Source organism: Molossus molossus, unplaced genomic scaffold (genome assembly GCF_014108415.1).
Source record: "Molossus molossus isolate mMolMol1 unplaced genomic scaffold, mMolMol1.p scaffold_m16_p_7, whole genome shotgun sequence".
NCBI lineage: Eukaryota > Metazoa > Chordata > Mammalia > Chiroptera > Molossidae > Molossus > Molossus molossus.
Genome location: NW_023425401.1, coordinates 100,691,159 through 100,708,620, shown reverse-complemented (window position 1 = coordinate 100,708,620; position 17,462 = coordinate 100,691,159). Strand labels below are relative to the sequence as shown.

Sequence of the window (17,462 nt, the reverse complement as noted above, 5' to 3'; positions counted from 1 at the left end):
CTTATCGTGTGCTGAACGTCTCAGCACTGATGGTCACTGTGTAACACGGTACCGGTGTCTGCGTTGAGGTGGGGTGGGTGGGTGGGGGAAACGGGGGGTGGGAGGCCCGTGCCGGAGTTGGGGATTCACGGAGGTATCGTAGCCACATTCCATTCCAGTTTCGAGTCCCAATGATTGTCCTCCCTGGAAGACGAGGAGGAATCGAACTACAACCACAGTCTCAAAAACGCCCCGGATTCAGTGACCTTCTTAGCATCCAACTCGAGGTTTCACAGCTGTCGCTGTCAGAAAGTTGTGCGTTTGTCACAGGTCCAAGTGCGTTCTGTTGGGTCCTCGATCCTCCTCCTGGCGGGTGGCTCCGTGCGGTCAGTGTTTCAGCATATTCGTGTGTGTGGTCACGTGCGAAATGAACTTCGCTCCCTTTCTAAGCGGTAGTACCGCGAGCTTCATGCCCTGTAAAAGCAACAACAACGCCGGAGCCCACTGGTCTTGCAGCCTGGGGAGCACTCTCTGGCGTGATGACAGGGTAGCTGGGTTTTAGCTGAACAGATTCTGTTAGCAAAGTGTTACTGTAGCTCTTGTATTTGCTGGAGCTTTGGCTGTCTCAGTGATGCAGAGAGAATCGGGGTGCCTCAGATATTATCTTAATTTAATTATCTATTTTTTTGATCCTCACCCGAGGATATTTTTCTATTTATCTTCATACAGAGTGGGAGGGGGAGAGAGGGAGAAAAAGGGAGAGAGAGACAACCATCGACATCAGAGAGACACATCAACTGGTTGCCTCCCGCACGACTCTGACCAGGGCCGGGATTAACTGCAACCGAGGTACGTGCCCTTGACCGGAATCGAACCCACGACTCATTGGTCCACGGGCCAACGCTCTAGCCGCTGAGCCAGACTGGCCAGGGCTTGGACATTGTTATTAATATTAATGTCTATGCTTATAATTTTCATCACAAATTTCTCTGTGTGAAAATGCGGGACAGAGTGAATGGTAGATTCTGGACGGAAGCCAGGGGCCTGTTCTGTTGGTGGCACGCTTGTGACCTTGCAAAGAAGTCCCTTCTTTGGGGTGCCTGTGGGCTAAACAAGCTGATTTCTGATGTCCCTTCCACCTCCTTTCAGGTGTTTCATTTTGATGTTCAAGAAATTCCCCCTCAGAATGAAAGGGAAGAGGTTTTTCCTTTGGATCCAGTTTCACAGAATCTGAGAAATGCCTTAGCACCATGGTAACAGGTGCAGTTTCAGATAGGTAGGATTAAAATCTAATTTTGACCCTGGGAAAGAAATGTCTGAAAAAGCAAATCAGCTCTGGAGTTTCTCAATTTCTTTGCTTACCCGAGAAAGTCTTGCTTTTAGTTCCCGCGATTAACCCCTTACTGATAGGGTTTCAAGTACACTGTGCATGGCTAACGGGCGCCGAGCACATGCCCAGCGTGACTCAGTCCCAGGAGTGAGCATGTCAGTGGGACTGAGAGGTGCCTGTGGGAGGAGACAAGGGGATTATCTGTCCCTCTGGGTAGCAGAAGCTCAGATGTCACTCTTATAATTTGAAGACACACCCGAATCCGTTCCTTATTTCCATGTTTTTGAAAGACAGTTTTATCACTGTAAATATCAATTCACTTTTTTTTTCTCCCTCCCTTGAGGATATTTTTCTACTTGTGATCAGATAGAGTGGGAGGGAGGGGGAGAGAGAGACAGAGAGAAACATCAATGTGATAGAGCACATCAGCTGGTTGCCTCCCGCACGACCTGACCAGGGCTGGGGACGAACTGCAGCCAAGGTGCGTGCCCTTGGCTGGAATCCAACCCGTGACTCATTGGTCCGCAGGCCATGCTCTAACCGCTAAGCCAAACCGGCCAGGGCCCAATTCACTTTTAAAACTTTGTTTACAACCTTGAAGCCATCAAGCTGCCATACGGGTGTTTTATGGCGTGCATAAAACTTAGTTAAATCCCCTATAAAACGACGCTGAGCCTCTAACCATAGCATGTGAATTATTTTGTAATTCACGTAAAAATCCTTCTTTTGTTTCGGTCATGATAAGGTACAAATTACTGGTGGCAGGAGGTTTCTTGAGACCTTTCTGACACCTCGTCCATGTGGCCTGGGGCCAGCCTTCCTCTCGCCACAGCGGGTGGCAGGGTGTTGCCGGCTGTCACCAGTGGTGTTTTCAGGACCCACCTTGTGTGGGAAACGAAGAAGAGACCATTGTCTCAGTTTTGGTGAATTGGAGGTTGTGCCTTACTTACCCCCTGCCTGGGAAGCTGGCTGGACTGCGATGCAGAACCTGCCCGGTCCACGGACCCTTACGAGATGATTCACTCAGATGTCACTGCGTTCACAGTCAAACGGGACCAGGCGGGAGGAGCACACTCCCCCGAGCGGAGGCCAGTCTGTTGAGCTGCGCCGCTGTGTGGCCAGACATGCTTCCTCTCTCTCCTCTGTATCAGGGATATTCCAAGCAGGTAGAGATCGCAAAATGCTGAGTATTTTTTTTTATAAATATGTTTTTATTGATTTCAGAGAGAGAAAGGGAGGTGGAGAGAAACATTGATTGGCTGCCTCCTGCACGCCCCCTACTGGGCATTGAGCCCACAACCTGGGCATGTGCCCTGACTGAACTAGCTACCTCCTGGTGCACGGGACGATGCTCAACCCACTGAGGCACACCGGCGGGGCCTGAGTATTTTCTTTATGCTCTCTGTAGGTTGCATATGTGCAAGGGGCTGATTTTTTTAAGTACATAGAATTTCATTAATATGAATTCCACAGATGCCACCTTCTAGAACATCACACAGACACTAAGCTAACACCTACCTTTACACGTGCTAAAGACTTTGCAAAGCAAATTAAATTTTCAACACAATTGCAGGGTGACTGTTTTGACGACATTAACACCAGAGTTTTTCAAGTAATTCTGGAGCATCCATTTACAAAATGATTGAGATCGTGAACTGTAATTCTGATATTTTCATTAAGGCAGATTCCCAGAGGCATCTTTGAAGTAAAACTTTATAAACTTCGTTGAGATGACTAGTCATTTATTTAGTCATCCACTCAGCGAATGTTTACGAAATGCCTATGATGGGTTAGGTGCTGGGATAGGGTGAAGGAGAGATACACGTGACTCCTTCACAGGATATTAACGAGGGTCACAGGCATTAATAATAAGGCAGTGTGACTGTATTTCCCTGTAGATGTTGAAATACTGTTTCTTTAAAACTGTTCTATTGCTCGTGCATTTCAGTAATTCAGATGGCCTGCTCCTTCGTCATTCTCCTTTGTTGATATCCTATACCATCATTTCTAACATTATTTTTTGTGTGTTTCTATTATATTTAAAGAGGAAGTGGTTTTAATCCAAAGTCCCTGCTTGCCTTAAGGCAGGATTTACACAGCATTAAAATCTGTGTATCCATCATATTTTCTATTGGCTGTTATTATACAGGTTGTTTTTTGAAACATAATGTGCAACGCTTAGTAAATAATACAAAATACATTTTTACATATACTGGCATATGTGTGTACATGTAGTGGACAAATATACGTATATGTATGTATATATAATGTACCTGTTATATGTATATGACAAATAACAAACCCCTCTTCAGTCCTTTAGAAGGGCTGGGCTCTGGGCCGTCTGAAGCTTGAGGATTTCTGTGCATCCCCCCTCCTTCTCCAGCTGCAGTTGGTGAATTATGGAGCGAAGATCTGTGACCTCGGGGGTGGGGGTGGACGGGAGCCAGTGGCAGCCCTGCAGCTCTGTGGTACCCAGGTAGGCAGACAGCACAGGGGGAGGGGCCTTTCTTCCTTTGCCACCTTTGCCGTTCCAGCCACTTGGAGCTCTCTACACCCCGGAGGAACGTGACCCCACCTTAGGTGTCAGTTGTTTAATGGGCTACCCTTTGCGACATTTGCTGTCATTTAATAAGTCTGGGTTAGCAAGGCCAGGCTCTCTGGGAAGCTAATGATCTCCTTTTAGGCCTGGTGCGTGCAATTTGAGAAGCTGCTACCAGGTGAGTGGTGGTGCCTGGCCGCTGGCTTCACAAATAGGGGAAGAAAGCCGGAACCCAGACAGCTGGGGCTCCTCGCTAGGAGAGACGCGTTCATGCCCAGTTACGCACGGCATCTCGGATTGCTGGGGGCGACACATGAATACAATATAAATGCAAAGACTTACATAGCACCGATGTGTATTCCTTATATCAAATAGCAACTGTTGTCTCTTACTGCTTTGCTCAGCTCTGTTGTTTTTTTATACTGAGGAGAAACCTCTAATTTTCAGGCATGTGTGAGGTTTCAAATCTCAGGCTTTTGTTTAAAAAATGTTTTCTGCATCTTTTCACTCCTTCTCTGGGCCCGTGATCCACTTACTTTGAAGCAGCATCCAGAGGTGACTGTGGCTTATCAGGGGGACCTCAGTGATCTTCCTGTGTCTAACCAGCTCCTTGGAGGTCTTTCCTGTTCAGTCCCTCTTCCCCTCCCTCTTTCCCTCTCCCTCCCTCCCTCTCTTTCTCTCTCTCTCTTCTCTCACTCACTCTCGTTTTTTGCCTTCTTAAAGTTCACTAGGATTATTTCCACTATAAATTAATACTCATTAGAGAAAATCTTTAACATAGGAAATACAAGGAATTAGAGAAAATCACCCATGATGCCAAGATTGTTAACATTTTAAATTGTTTCTTTTCTTTCTTGTACACATTTAAAAAAATTTTTTTTGAAGTTCTGATCACTTAAAAAAAATTGTTGTGGTAAAATGAATACATGCCATAAAATTATCCTTTTAAAAATATTTTTTTAATTGATTTTTTTCAGAGAGAGAGAAACATTGATGAGAGAACATCAGTTGGCTGCCTCCTGCATGCCCCCTAGTGGGGATGGAGCCTGCAACCTGGGCATGTGCCCTGACTGGGAATCGAACTGGTGACCTCTTGGTGCCTGGGATGATACTCAGTCCACTGAGCCACACAGGCCAGGCATAACTTTACCCTTTTAATCATTTTAAAAAATGAATTGCCCTGGCAAGTGTGGCTCACTTGGTTGGAATGTCGTCCGGTGCACCAAAAGATGGCAGATTCCCAGGCAGGGCACAGACCCAGGCTGCAGGTTCAGTCTCCGGATGGGATGCACGTAGGAGGCAACAATGGCTATTTCTTTCTCACATCAATGTTTCTCCCTCTCTCTTTCTCTCTTCCTTCCTTTCTCTAAAAAGAAATAAATAGAAGATAAGTTAAAAATTAATTTACTTAAAAAAACTTTCCCTTTTAATCATATTTTAGTGTACTCTTCATCTCTTTTTTTTAATCCTCACTTGAGGATATTTTTCTGTTTATTTTCAGATAGAATGTGAGGGAAGGGGAGAGAGAGAGAGAAACATTGACATGAGAGAGATACATCGACTGGTTGCCTCCCGACTGGGCCAGGGACGAACTGCAACTGAAGTACGTGCCCTTGAATAGAATCGCACCTGCGACTCTTGGGTCCGAGGGCCGACACTCTAACCGCTGAGCCAAACCAGCCAGGGCTCTCTTCGTCTCTTTTTAAAGTGGGAATGAATTCCCTCCAGGCAGCAGCTTTTCCTTCTCCTGCCTCTTCAACTTAATTTTCTTTCTGCATCAGATCAGAAAACCCAGACATGTTCATTGTTCATCAGCACATGCCTGCGTGTCCACAGTCCCCTTGTCTTTAGTCTGATTGCCTTGGCACCTCAGTCTGTGTCATTCCAAATGAGGGGCGGTTCAGAGCTGCTGTAAGTTTCGCATAGTGCAGTTGACTGAGCAACTTCAGGCTCCTCTGCCCTTTACCCTTTCTTGCTGAGGACCTTGAAATCGTCTTGGACAAAACGGGGAAATTTTTGGCACAGTGTCATAAGGATTTTCATATCTTTTCTAGTGATAATTGGTAACTTTTAATGAGGCTGAAGGAGACAATATTTAAAAAAAATTTTTTTTTTCTTAATGATTCTGGAGAGAGAGGAAGGGAGAGGGAGAGAGAGCCAGGAAACATTGATGAGAGAGAACATCGATTGGCTGCCTCCTGCGTGCCCCCCTTTGGGGTTCGGGCCCACAACCTGGGCATGTGCCCTGACCAGGAATCGAACCGGTGACCTCTTGGTGCTTGGGTTGATACACAATCCATAAGTTCTCCGCCACAAAGTAGGGATGCGTTTTTGGTCGGGCTCATCGGTGGAATCTGTAAGGATTAATCCGTCATTTTGATTATTTCCTGTTTCTTTAGGCTGACTTTATATATTTATTTTCTGGCCGTTCCTTCTGTTCCAGGACCACCCGCACCCGGTTCGGGGAACGAGCAGCACTCATCTGCCTCCATCTTTGAGCACGTGGACAGGGTCTCCCGCTCCTCCGAGGCCAGCCGGCGGGTCCCCAGTAAGATCCAGCTGATCGCCATGCAGCCGATCCCCGCCCCGCCGGTTCACCACCCCGTCCTGGCCGACCGAGTGGCCGAAACCAACAAAATTAACAAAGAGGTATTCGTTTTTATTAAAGTGCACGTAAACACAAAAGCTCACATGCTGCTGTGGTTCATGCTTGAAAAAAATGAGCGCTTTCAAAAAAGTTCAAGTGTCAAAAGCTTGCTGCTGAAGGTGTGAGATGCTGAGAAGTATTCTTAATTTTAAATTTAAACTTATACTCAGTTTTTCTTTAGAACAGATACTGTTCAGGGACACCGTTAGGTGCATTGGCAGATGTGCAGAAAGCAGACCCGAGACTGCTGTCCTTCGAAGTCCTGCTCTGCCCCCTGGCTGGTTTTGGGAACCCGGGTTTCTAAAAGGTTCCCATCCTTTGCAAGACAGACTGGCTCGCTGTGCCTAAGCTGTGCAGACAATGTGATTTATGCTGAATATCTGCTTTCCTTCTGAGAGTTTGGAATTTTGGTCCATGCCAGGCAGAGGGTGCCCACGTGACCAGCCCCCATTACAAACCCTGGGCGCTGAGTCTCTGACGAGCTTCCCTGATGGACAGCATTTCACAACTCGTTGCTGGGGGCATTTAGCACATCCCGTGTGACCCCACTGGGAGAGGACCATGGGAAGCCTGTGCCTGTCTCCCCCAGACTTTGCCCCAAGTGCCATTTCTCTTGGCCGATCTTGCCTGGTGTCCTTTTGCTGTAATAACTGGGGCTACAGGCTGAGTCCTGGGAGTTCTCCTGGTGATCACTGAACCTGGGGTTGTCTTGGAACCGTAGGAGACTGTGATTCCTCATAGATCCGCTCTGGCTCCAAGGATCTAGGTGATTCTCAGCAAAACCCTTTTCCAGTGAATCCTGGAAGAGAGAGTTGGATCTGCTTCCTTCTTGAGATGCTGGGAACCAGAGGCCAGGCCAGGGCACTGTTAACTTGAGCTGGAGAGATTTGACCTGGGCGGGACAGTGAGGAGTGAATGCCATTTAGGAATTCGCGTAAGGCAGCTTCGTGCCTGCAATGTCCTGCCTCCAAGAAGCCCCGGTTGCTGTTTGAGTCCTGCCAGGTTGAGGTAATAACACGTAGGTACAGTTGATCCCCCACCCCACTTTAAAGGTGATCTGGAACGTGGGTCATCTTACAGAAAGAAGTCTTATCAAGAGTCCCTAGAGGTTCTGCTAGCCACACCTCAGTGGCTCCTTGCCCAGGACGGGCCCGTAGAATATGTGCCATGAGGTTGGGGTGCTGAGCGCTGTCCCTTCGCACCGGTGCTCCAGAGCCCAGCCCTGTCTCCGCGTCTCATGTGCGTACCCTCTGTGCCCGCTGCGCGTGAGCACCTGGAGCGGCGTCTCCACCCGGCGGGAAAGAAGAGAGCGTGCTCCCCGGCCTGTGGCCTCTCCGGCCTGTGGCCTCTCCCTCCTGTCTTCTTCTGCTCTTTTACATGTAGTATTTGGTGCTTATGTAGACGAAAGGTCGCAGAGATGGATTGAAAAGCATAATAATGAAATCAAAGCCCAACTTAGAACTGGAGCATTATCAATGCTATTGCACTGACCGAGATCCTTCCTACATCTCAATTGAAATGTTTTCTTAGCAGGAGGTTCTGGTGCAAAAGGGGCTTTCTTCCTTTCTTTTAAAAAAAATCCTTACACAAAGATATGCTTATTAATTTTTTTTTTCTTTAAATCCTGACCCGAGGACATTTTTCCATTTATCTTATAGAGTGGGAGGGAGAGAGGAAGGAAGAGAGAGAGAGAGAGAAACATCGACGTGAAAGGGACACATTGAGTGGTTGCCACCCACATAACCCCAACCGGGGCTGGGGACAAACTGCAACCAAGGTACGTGCCCTTAGCGGGAACCGAACCCAGGACTCTCTGGTCCACAGGCCGATGCTCTAACTGCGGAGCCAAACCGGCCAGGGCATGCTCATTGACTTTAAAGAGAGAGAGAGAGAGAGAGAAAGAGAGAGAGAGAGAGAGAGATATCGAGATCGATGGATTGCCTCCCTTATGTGCCCCCTCCCGGGGTCGAACCCACCACCTTTTTGGTGCATGGGAGGATGCTCCAAACAACTGAGCCACCTGGCTGGGGCTAAGAGGAGCTTTGATTCTGAGACCCTTATGCAACTGATTGCCCTTCTCAGTCTCAGAGAAGTAGGTGGCTTTTGGTCCACTGCGGAATAGGCAGTAATGATCCCTTTTCTCTTGGCCTGCGTCCTGCTCTCTCCTCCCAGATTCCCCTTCTTGGTCGGCACTGCACCCCAGCAGACCTGCCCCTGCATTCGGTCGCCTCTCTGGCCCCAAGCCCTCATCTACATCCCTGCCCTGACCCTTGCATGTGGTGCCTGCATCTCACACCCTGTTCCCCTCCCCTTCCCCGCTCACGATCTCCTCACTCAGGCTCATACACGTGGATCCTTTCCCTGGGGAGGGGGGTTCTCATGCCAGAGGGCTTGTTTCAGTGACACTAGGTAATTATCAGTAAGTGGGGATTCTGTTGTGTCATGCAAATAACACCTTTGACTCTACCTTCATTTAAGAGCCATTAAGATAGTGACTATTGGGTTTGGAAATCATGTCATCTCTCTCAGGGCATACTGCATCTAGCCCTCAGTGCCCCTTAGTATCGTCAGAGTTGCCAGGTCTGAGTTACCTTTGCCAGCTTTGGGGGCCGTTACCACTGCCTCCCCTCACACACACCGGGCGAGTTTGGGGTCCCCTCTGCCCCGTGTGGGGGTGTTTGCCGGTATCGCACCCTCTGAGGCCTCCAGGAACCTAGGACAGCCATCCAGGGGCAAGGACCTGGCAGGAAGGCCTCCCCAAATGCTTTTGCGCCTGGGTCCTGGAGACCGTTCCCTGGATCCCGTTCCGCCCCCCTCGCCCCGCAGATTCAGACGGCGCTGCGGCACAAGTCGGAGATCGAGCACCATCGGAACAAGATCCGGCTCCGGGCCAAGCGCCGCGGCCACTACGAGTTCCCGGTGGTGGACGACCTGTCGTCGGGCGACACGCGGGAGCGACACCGGGTGTACCGCAGGGCGCAGATGCAGATCGACAAGATCCTGGACCCCACGGCCAGCGTGCCCTCGGTGTTCATAGAGCCCAGGAAGAGGTGGGGGTCCCGGGGCAGAGCCAGGAGGGCAGAGCTGGGTGGGCCCAGGGCCTGACCACTTTTCAGGGAAAAGTCTCTGAAAACGGGGCAAAGAGGTTTATATACAGGAAGGCTGAGCAGGTCACGGGGGTGGCCTTGGTCCTCCGTGCCCGAAACGCTGCCCTGGGTTAATGTCCTGGGAGTCAGCTTTCTGAAACGGCGACCACCCCTCCCTTCCCAGACGCCTGTCCCCAGCTGCCTGGCCCCCCATCTCCCCGGGCCGGCTCACCCCCAGTGTCCTCACCTCCCAGGCTAGCCACCAGGTCAGGGCGGTGGATGGCTTCCTTCTTGTCCCACAGCGACCTCGCGTTTGGGGTGCTACCTCCCCCTTCGCCTCTCAGACTCCTGCCCCCGACACTTGCTCTCAGTTCATCTGCTCAGGACCCGTGACGTCCTGTGGGCTGCATGTGCGCCACCACGGTGGCCGCCGGCTCTGCACAGCGGAGACACGCCTGCCCTCCCTGCCTGGGGGCCTCGCTGCCCCCACGCCTTAACCTGCGGCTCCATTTCTGGCCCTCGGTGTGGCTGTGCCTACACCTCGCACCCTCTTCCCACATCCCTCCATCTGCAGACCCTTCCAGACCCAGCTCAGGCCCCCGGGGCCGGCGGTGCATCAGCGGCTCACGCTGACCGCCCGCTCCGGTCAGTGTCACTAAGTCACACGCGCGCCTGCGTTGCCTCGGCTTGTTCTCGGTTCCCCGTGGGTGCTGCCGGCTGCCCAGGTAGACGGGCGCTTCCCTGGAGCCCGCACTGTGCGCGCACGGACTGTGCTGCGGGGCTCGCTGCAGCGCCCCCGGACGCTCCGAGTGGTCGGTCCGCCAGCGGGAAGGTTATGGCCTGTGACGATAACGCCCGTTTCCCTGGCAGCTCGCGGATAAAGCGCTCGCCCAAGCCACGCCGGAAGCAGCAGGTCCACGGCTGCCCCGGGGACGCGGAGAAGGACCGGCTCATCACCACCGACAGCGACGGCACTTACAAGAGGCCCCCCGGGGTGCACAACTCCGCCTACATTGGTTGCCCGGTGCGTATGCTGAGCCCGCCTTCGGGGATCAGTGTTGGGGTGGCTCTTCGGGCGGAGAACGAACAGTGGGGACTGCTGCCCCGTGTGGTCTTGGTGCCCGTGGCTGACCAGGCACGTGGGGGAGGGGAGGGAGTAGCCTGCTCCTGGAGGGGAGACTTAAGTCATGCGGATCAGGGGCCTGCTGGGTGAGCCCTCTCCTCTTGGGCACCTCGTGAGGTTAATTGGAACACAGACTAAAACATCCAGCAGATTTTTGTTAATTCTCACCAGAGGATATTTATTTCCATTGATTTTTAGAGGGGGGGGCGGGAGGAGGGAGGCATTGATATGAGAGAGAGATATCGATTGGTCGCCTCCCAAATGCGCCCTGGCCAGGGCTAGGGATTGAACCTGCAGCCCAGGTATGTGCTCTTGGCCGGAAATCGAACCCGTGACTCTTCGGTGTGTGGGCTGGTGCTCTAACCACTGAGCACACTGGCCAGGGTCAGCCGGTTCTTTTTTTATCCCCCTGGCCAGAGCACTGTTTGGGCTTCTTGATGATAGGAGGGATATTTAGGATTTTGTCCCTCCCTTCTGTTTCTGGAGTGCTGAGAAGATACTGTATTTGCTAATAATATATACTTTTTATTTCAATGGGAGCAAGAACTTACTGGAAGTGAAGAAATGCGGAATGAGACATTTCTTTCACACAGAAAGGGCACAGACAGAGTTGCTCTCAGTGTAAAAAGCAGACAATGATCGCATTAATTCACACACACAGACCCCATTGAGTGGGGGAGAAAGGGCCAGCCCCCCAAGGGGCCTTGAGAAATACAGATGCAGAGGCGCCCAGGACAGGGAGCGCCGGATGCAGACGCGGTGCCCTGTGGCAGGGTGCGCCCTGTCTAGTTACACCCACCCTTCCTCCCCCGGAGGCCAGCCGTCACCGCCGTCCCTGTTCAGAGAGAAATTAGCAACAAACACGTCCTCGGAGAAGGGGTACATGATCCCTTATGTAGAGCTCACCCAACCTGCCCTTTATTAAGTTTTATATTTTGTCTCCTAAGTTACACATACATAGCATCAGACGCTATGTATGATTGCATAAATGTGTCAAACGCCGTGTGGACATCGGGGCTGCCCGTAGCTGAAACATGGCCATCTGGAAGAACCAGGCCATTCCTTGGGAACCTCGAGGCTGACCACGCCCCCCATCCCTGCTCCTCAGGGCTGGAGTGGTTGGGGCTGTGAAAGAGTAAGGTCTGCAACCGTCGCTGGCAGTTCTTACAGTAGATGGCGCTCTTGTGCTGCTGTGTTTGGACAGGCGGTTGGCTGGGCCTCTGTGCTGTTTGCTTTGATCTCTTGATCTCCAGGAGGGCCGTCCCCTTGGCTCCTCAGGAGAGTCCTGCAGGGACACCAACAGAGGAAGGAGGAGAGCCCCCCACATGCCCCCTAGGCTCCCCCCCCCCCCCCCCCGCCTCCCACTTCCCTAACCATGGGGCTGCTTCTCCCAAAGGGATTTTCAGGGGAGCGTTTTCAATTCCAGTGTCGTCTTTTTTTCCAGCAGCCCTGAATGCCATCACCCAGTGCCACTGAGTCTGGTGCAGGGAAGGACCTGTCTTCCCCTGCTCTCTCCATCTTGCCTTCATCCATGACCCTAGATCAGGCCTGTTTCCTGGCGGCCCAGACCATCCTTTTTCTCCTGGCCTTTTTTAGTAGAAAGCCCAGAGGTTCCCCCTCCCGCTGGTGGAGAGAAGCCCTTCCCTGGGGAGTCCACCGCGGTCAGCTGCTTCTCTCCAGGGGCTCAGCTTTTCAAAGACTCCCTAAACCCGAGGGCTTCCTCAGAGGGGCTTCTTTCTTCCTCTCCCTCAAAATCTGAAACTCGTATTTCCAAAAATAATGCCTTTCTCGGAACTCACCTTCCTTTGGGTAGTATACCAGGCATATGTAGTTTATAATGATCTTGATTTTTATACTTTCCCCCTCAAAAGGAGCTGTCTCCTTGACAGCTGTTTTCCTGGAGTGAAAATTTTTTTCCCTGGATTCCTTATAACTGAAGTTACATTTATAATCAGGCCTAGGCACACTGTGGCCCTCAGGCCAAGTCCAGCCAGCTGCGTGTTTTTGTAAGTAAAGTTTTATTGGAACACAGTCACGCCCATTCATTTGCATGTTATCTGTGGCTGCTCTTGCTACAGGGGCGGAGTTGAGTTTGCAGCAGAAACGAAAGGTTCAGAAAGCCTAAAATACTTAGTGTCTGACCCTTTCCAGAAAAAGTTTGTCGGCCCCGGATAAAATGTATCACTCAAACTGTGAGAGTGAAGAAACACTATTAATGACTATACTGGGACAATAGGCATAAACTGAGATCGTCCTGGGCCAACCAGGGTGCAGGACCCCTCTCTCGTAATACCCACAAAGCATTGCAAAATAGGTACCAGAATACATTGTCTCTGGTGATTAAAGGTAAAAAGGTTCAGACGTATCTCTGGAGGAGGATAGGTGAACATGTATCTGTGCAAAGGAAACAAACAGTATAAAATTTATCAGACTGCGATTCAGGACAGTGGAGTTCAGATCCCAGCTTGGGGATTGTGGAGAAGTACTTGCTTTTGCAGATGACCGTGTTTCACGTTTGACTGAGTACCATCTCTGTGGGACACTGCTCGATGTTGCGATACAGAAAATGAAGATGACCTATCTCGGCCTGCACGTTCTGAGAGTCTAGCCTGTGAAACGAGGCAACTAGAAGAAAGAACAGGGGCTCTGACATCGTGCCGTGTAACCCCGGGCCTTCTGGGCAGGATTCACGGGGCCAGTAGTCATCCAAGGGAACCTTCCTTCCCACCTTCAGAACCTCTCTCTCTTGCTGTGGAAGTTAAATCTTCTCTGAAATGATGACCACTCAGGGTGACATTGGCAGTGGCTGTCACTCTGACTCCTCAAGTGTATTTAAGATCCGCCTCCCAGCACGCCCCCCCACGCCCCCCCTTGGAATCTCAGTGTGGGCTTGTGGCCCCGCCGCTCGCTTCCTTGTAATACAGCTACCTTGTCAGCCACGGGGACCACCGCCAGGCGCATCACCTCTGTCTTTAGAGAGAGCCCCTCTTACTTACCAGCAGGATGCATTTCCAGACACACGTGTCCATTTCTCCACCAGGCATGGTTAGGTTGGAGGCACCCTGCTGATCACAGGTTTTCCTCCCAGCTCCTGGAGAAAGACCAGTAATGGGGGAAGGGCTTGTATATGGCCCTTTTGCCCACCTCCAAAGAAAGGGACAGTGTGTTCAGTGCGAGCACGTGGGGAGTACAGTGGTGAGAACACGGCTGCCCTCCGGAGCCTATTCAGTGCCACGTCGTAAACCAGAACCCCCTTGGGGGCCCAGAATCCTTCCTGAGAATTTCTGCATGACAGATGCCACTTAGGACAGACAGACGTCCAGGACTAGGGCAAGGGGGTGGCACCTGCCCCATCCCAGGAGGGTGGTCGGAGCCTCAGTTTCTGCCAAGAGAATCCAGAAATCCGAGGCTCGAATACAAAATTTTCAGATTTTTAAATCAGCGGCTAAGTCTGCTTTTAAAAACTCCATGTGGGCCAAGCAAAACAGGTCTGCAGGCTCTGTGTGGATTTGCCAGTTTGGAGAGTGGTTTTCTCTGCTTGGAGTTAAGCAGCTGCGGCCCCGAGGTGGGTGACGCTGGCGTGGATGATATGTGACCATCCACCATGCTGACATTTGCATTAGGAAGCGCTGTCCAGGAAGCTGCCTAAGAGGAAGGACGTGTCTGTGGAATACATTTCTGTTGGCGAGAGGCTCGCTGATCCAAACAGATACAGGAATGTCTTCCTCGGCCCTTCAGGACCAGCTGAGCTGAACTGCGGACCAGCAGGCGAGCAAAGCCTTCCAGATGGGAGACGTCCACTCTTCCCCACCGAGGGCACGGGGTCACCAGCCCGTCCTGCAGACCTTTCTTCATTGTCACTTGGAGTGACCGTGATGTTTGGGCTTCTGGAGCCACTGGGACCCGAAGGGCCTCTTTTTCCAATGGTCCTCTGTTTTGTCTCTTACAGTTTACCTAAGCATGTATGGCGTCAATGTTTTGCTCACCGGGCCGTATCAGAAAATAAGTTTGAAAATAAACTTGATTGTGACTTACAACCCTGCCTCTTAGACAGTGGGTATGGAAGAAAATTTAAACCTTTCTTGATAACTCATGTTATCCAGAGATGCCTCTATTTTAAAAACGGTTTCTGAATAAATAATTACTACTTACTGTCGTAAACTGTATAATAGGTATGGAAATTATTTATACGTGCACAGTTGTAGTAGGGCGGTGACTGAACTCTCCTGGGAGTGTGGAGGGCTGGTTTTTCCTGTTGCTAATAGTCAGTAGACGGCTTTAGTTTTTGGTTTCTACGTCTATGGAAAGTCGACTGCTGGGTATTTTAGTAAGTCGACTCTGGGATGTCCGTTTTGGTTACTCGGGGCTTTTCCATAAAAATGATGCTTCCAGGTACTGAAGTGCATTTCACACAGTTGCAGGAGTTTTGCCAGACAAATGATTGTTGAATGTTTGTTTTTTTTTTCCTTGAGTTCTGATTCAAACTTTTTGCACCCATGAGAGCTAACACACTTTTCTCAGCTGTCATCTTAAAAATTTTCACGGGACACCTTTTGCTTAATGCCAGTGAAAACTGTTCAGTTACGTTTTGACCCTCGATAGAGTTTTGCTTTCGGGTCACCACTGAGGCTCATGTGTGACTCTTCCTCCCTGTGCTGTGTCCCCTGTGCAGTCTGACCCCGACCTCCCGGCTGAGATGCAGACGCCGTCCTCCGCTGAGCTGGGCCGGTACCCAGGCCTGCCCTTCCCGGCCCCCCAGTACATCCCGCCCCAGCCCTCCATCGAGGAGGCGCGTCAGACCATGCACTCCCTCCTGGATGACGCTTTTGCCCTTGTGGCCCCCAGCAGCCAGCCTGCCAACGCTGCCGCGGGCCCCGGCCTGCCCGTGAACAGCACCCCTTCCCGGGAAGAGAGACGAGCCGCCCAGTGGGGGTCCTTCTACAGCCCAGCTCAGACGGCCAGCAACCCTTGCAGCGTAAGTATGGGCCTTCCGGATTCTCAAGTCTGGAGCTTTGTAGATGCTTCCTCCGGAGTTCCTCCCACTGTGCTAATGCTAGTTGGAACCAGCATCATCCCTCATCAAGATTGTTGCAAGAACCTCCCATGGCCTCCCTGCTTCTGGCCTTGAGGGAGGATGTTGGGGTGGTGGCCGACAAGAAAAATGCTGTTTTTGGTGTTGATCAGACCAACGAGCTGAGAAGCTAACACAGGACGGACCCTCTGGGTAACAAGAGGTCTTGGAACGAAGGGGAAGACCTACCAGGAGCCTCCAGATTTAGTCTTGAGTTCTCACTTTTTCTTTTTATTAATTTTTTTTCAGTAACAGTTTACATTCATTGTTACTTTGTCATAGCTTCAGGTGAACAGCATAGTGATTAGACAGTCATATACTTTACAAAGTGTTCCCCTTGGTATTTCCAGGACCCCCCTGGTACCAGGTATAGTTATCACAACGTTATTAACTGTATTCCCTCTGCTGTACTTTATTTCTCTATGACTATTTTTTTAAAGGTTTATTTATTGATTGATTGATTTTTAGAGAGAGAGGAAGGAGAGAGAGAAACATTGATGAGAGAACACTGATTGGCCGCCTCCTGCATGCCCCCCACTGGGGATTTGGCCCACAGCCTGGGCACGTGCCCTGACTGAACCAGGCCCCTATGACTATTTTGTAACTACCAATCTGTACTTCTTGAGCCCTTCTGCTTTTCACCCAGTTCCTCACTCCCCCTTCCTTCTGTTCCCTGTATCTATGCGTCTGTTTCTGTTTTGCTTGGTCATTCAGTTTGTTCTTTAGATTCCGCATATAAGTGAAATCATATAGTATTTGTCTTTCTCCAACTGACTTATTTCACTTAGCATCATACCCTCTAGGTCCATTAATGCTGTTGCAGATGGTAGGATTTCATTGTTTTTTATGGCCAAGTAATATTCCATTGTATTCATGTACCACAGCATTTTCATCCACTCATCTATTGATGGGCACTGAGGTTGCTTCTATAGTTTGGCTATTGTAAATAATGCTGCAATGATAGGGGTGCTTATATTCTTTCAAATTAATGTTCTGAGTTCTCACTTTCTGACCTGAACTTGATTCCTGCTGGCCTCTATCTGTCACCTCTCTCTGCCCCAGCGCTCCTTGGACTGTTCTGTGAAGAAATCTGTGGCCATCTTCATAGCCCCCCTTTCTTGTAGGGATGTACGTGCCCGATCAGCTAGGAAGTCTCAGTAGTTCTTGGCACGTAATACGTTTTCATTTCCCCCCTGAATAACCAATGTTTAATTTATCTTCAGGTTTAGCTCTTTCATTCAATTCAGGAAAACGTCATTTTGTTTCTCAAATAATTTTCTTACTCTTTTCCATTTACTGGAGTCAAGGATAGCAGTGATCTCTGCTGGCTCACCTTTGTTTTCTCTAGTTACCTCTTTGTCTCCAATTGCTTTAGCTACTCTGTCCTTTGTCCCCAGTCTCTCCACCTTCAGTATGGTTGTCACGGGCCTTTTCTCTGTGACACTGATTTGGTTTCAATCCATGTCTATTCTTTTCCCTGCTAGTTCATTTCTTAGAGTCACAATGACATTATTCTGGTCCTCAAATTATTTCCAGTCCATGAGCTCCCATTTCATGTCATTTTGCTGTTTTATCGCCTTATTGTTGAACCTAAAAAAAGGAATTGCCGCCCGGCCAGGTGGCTCAGTTGGTTGGAGCATCGTCCTGTACACCAAAGAGGTTGAGGGTTCGATCCCCGGTCCGGGCG

General features: G+C 50.3%; 1 protein-coding gene across 1 annotated transcript in view; it reads left to right on the top strand.

The window, feature by feature from the left end:
* KIAA1549 (KIAA1549 ortholog) overlaps positions 1-17,462 on the top strand; it is a 125,415-nt gene that overhangs the window by 90,624 nt on the left and 17,329 nt on the right. The window contains exons 13-16 of the mRNA XM_036246340.1: positions 6,292-6,497; positions 9,322-9,545; positions 10,452-10,605; positions 15,377-15,679. Coding sequence (XP_036102233.1) covers positions 6,292-6,497; positions 9,322-9,545; positions 10,452-10,605; positions 15,377-15,679 — 887 coding nt within the window. The remainder of the gene's footprint in view (positions 1-6,291; positions 6,498-9,321; positions 9,546-10,451; positions 10,606-15,376; positions 15,680-17,462) is intronic.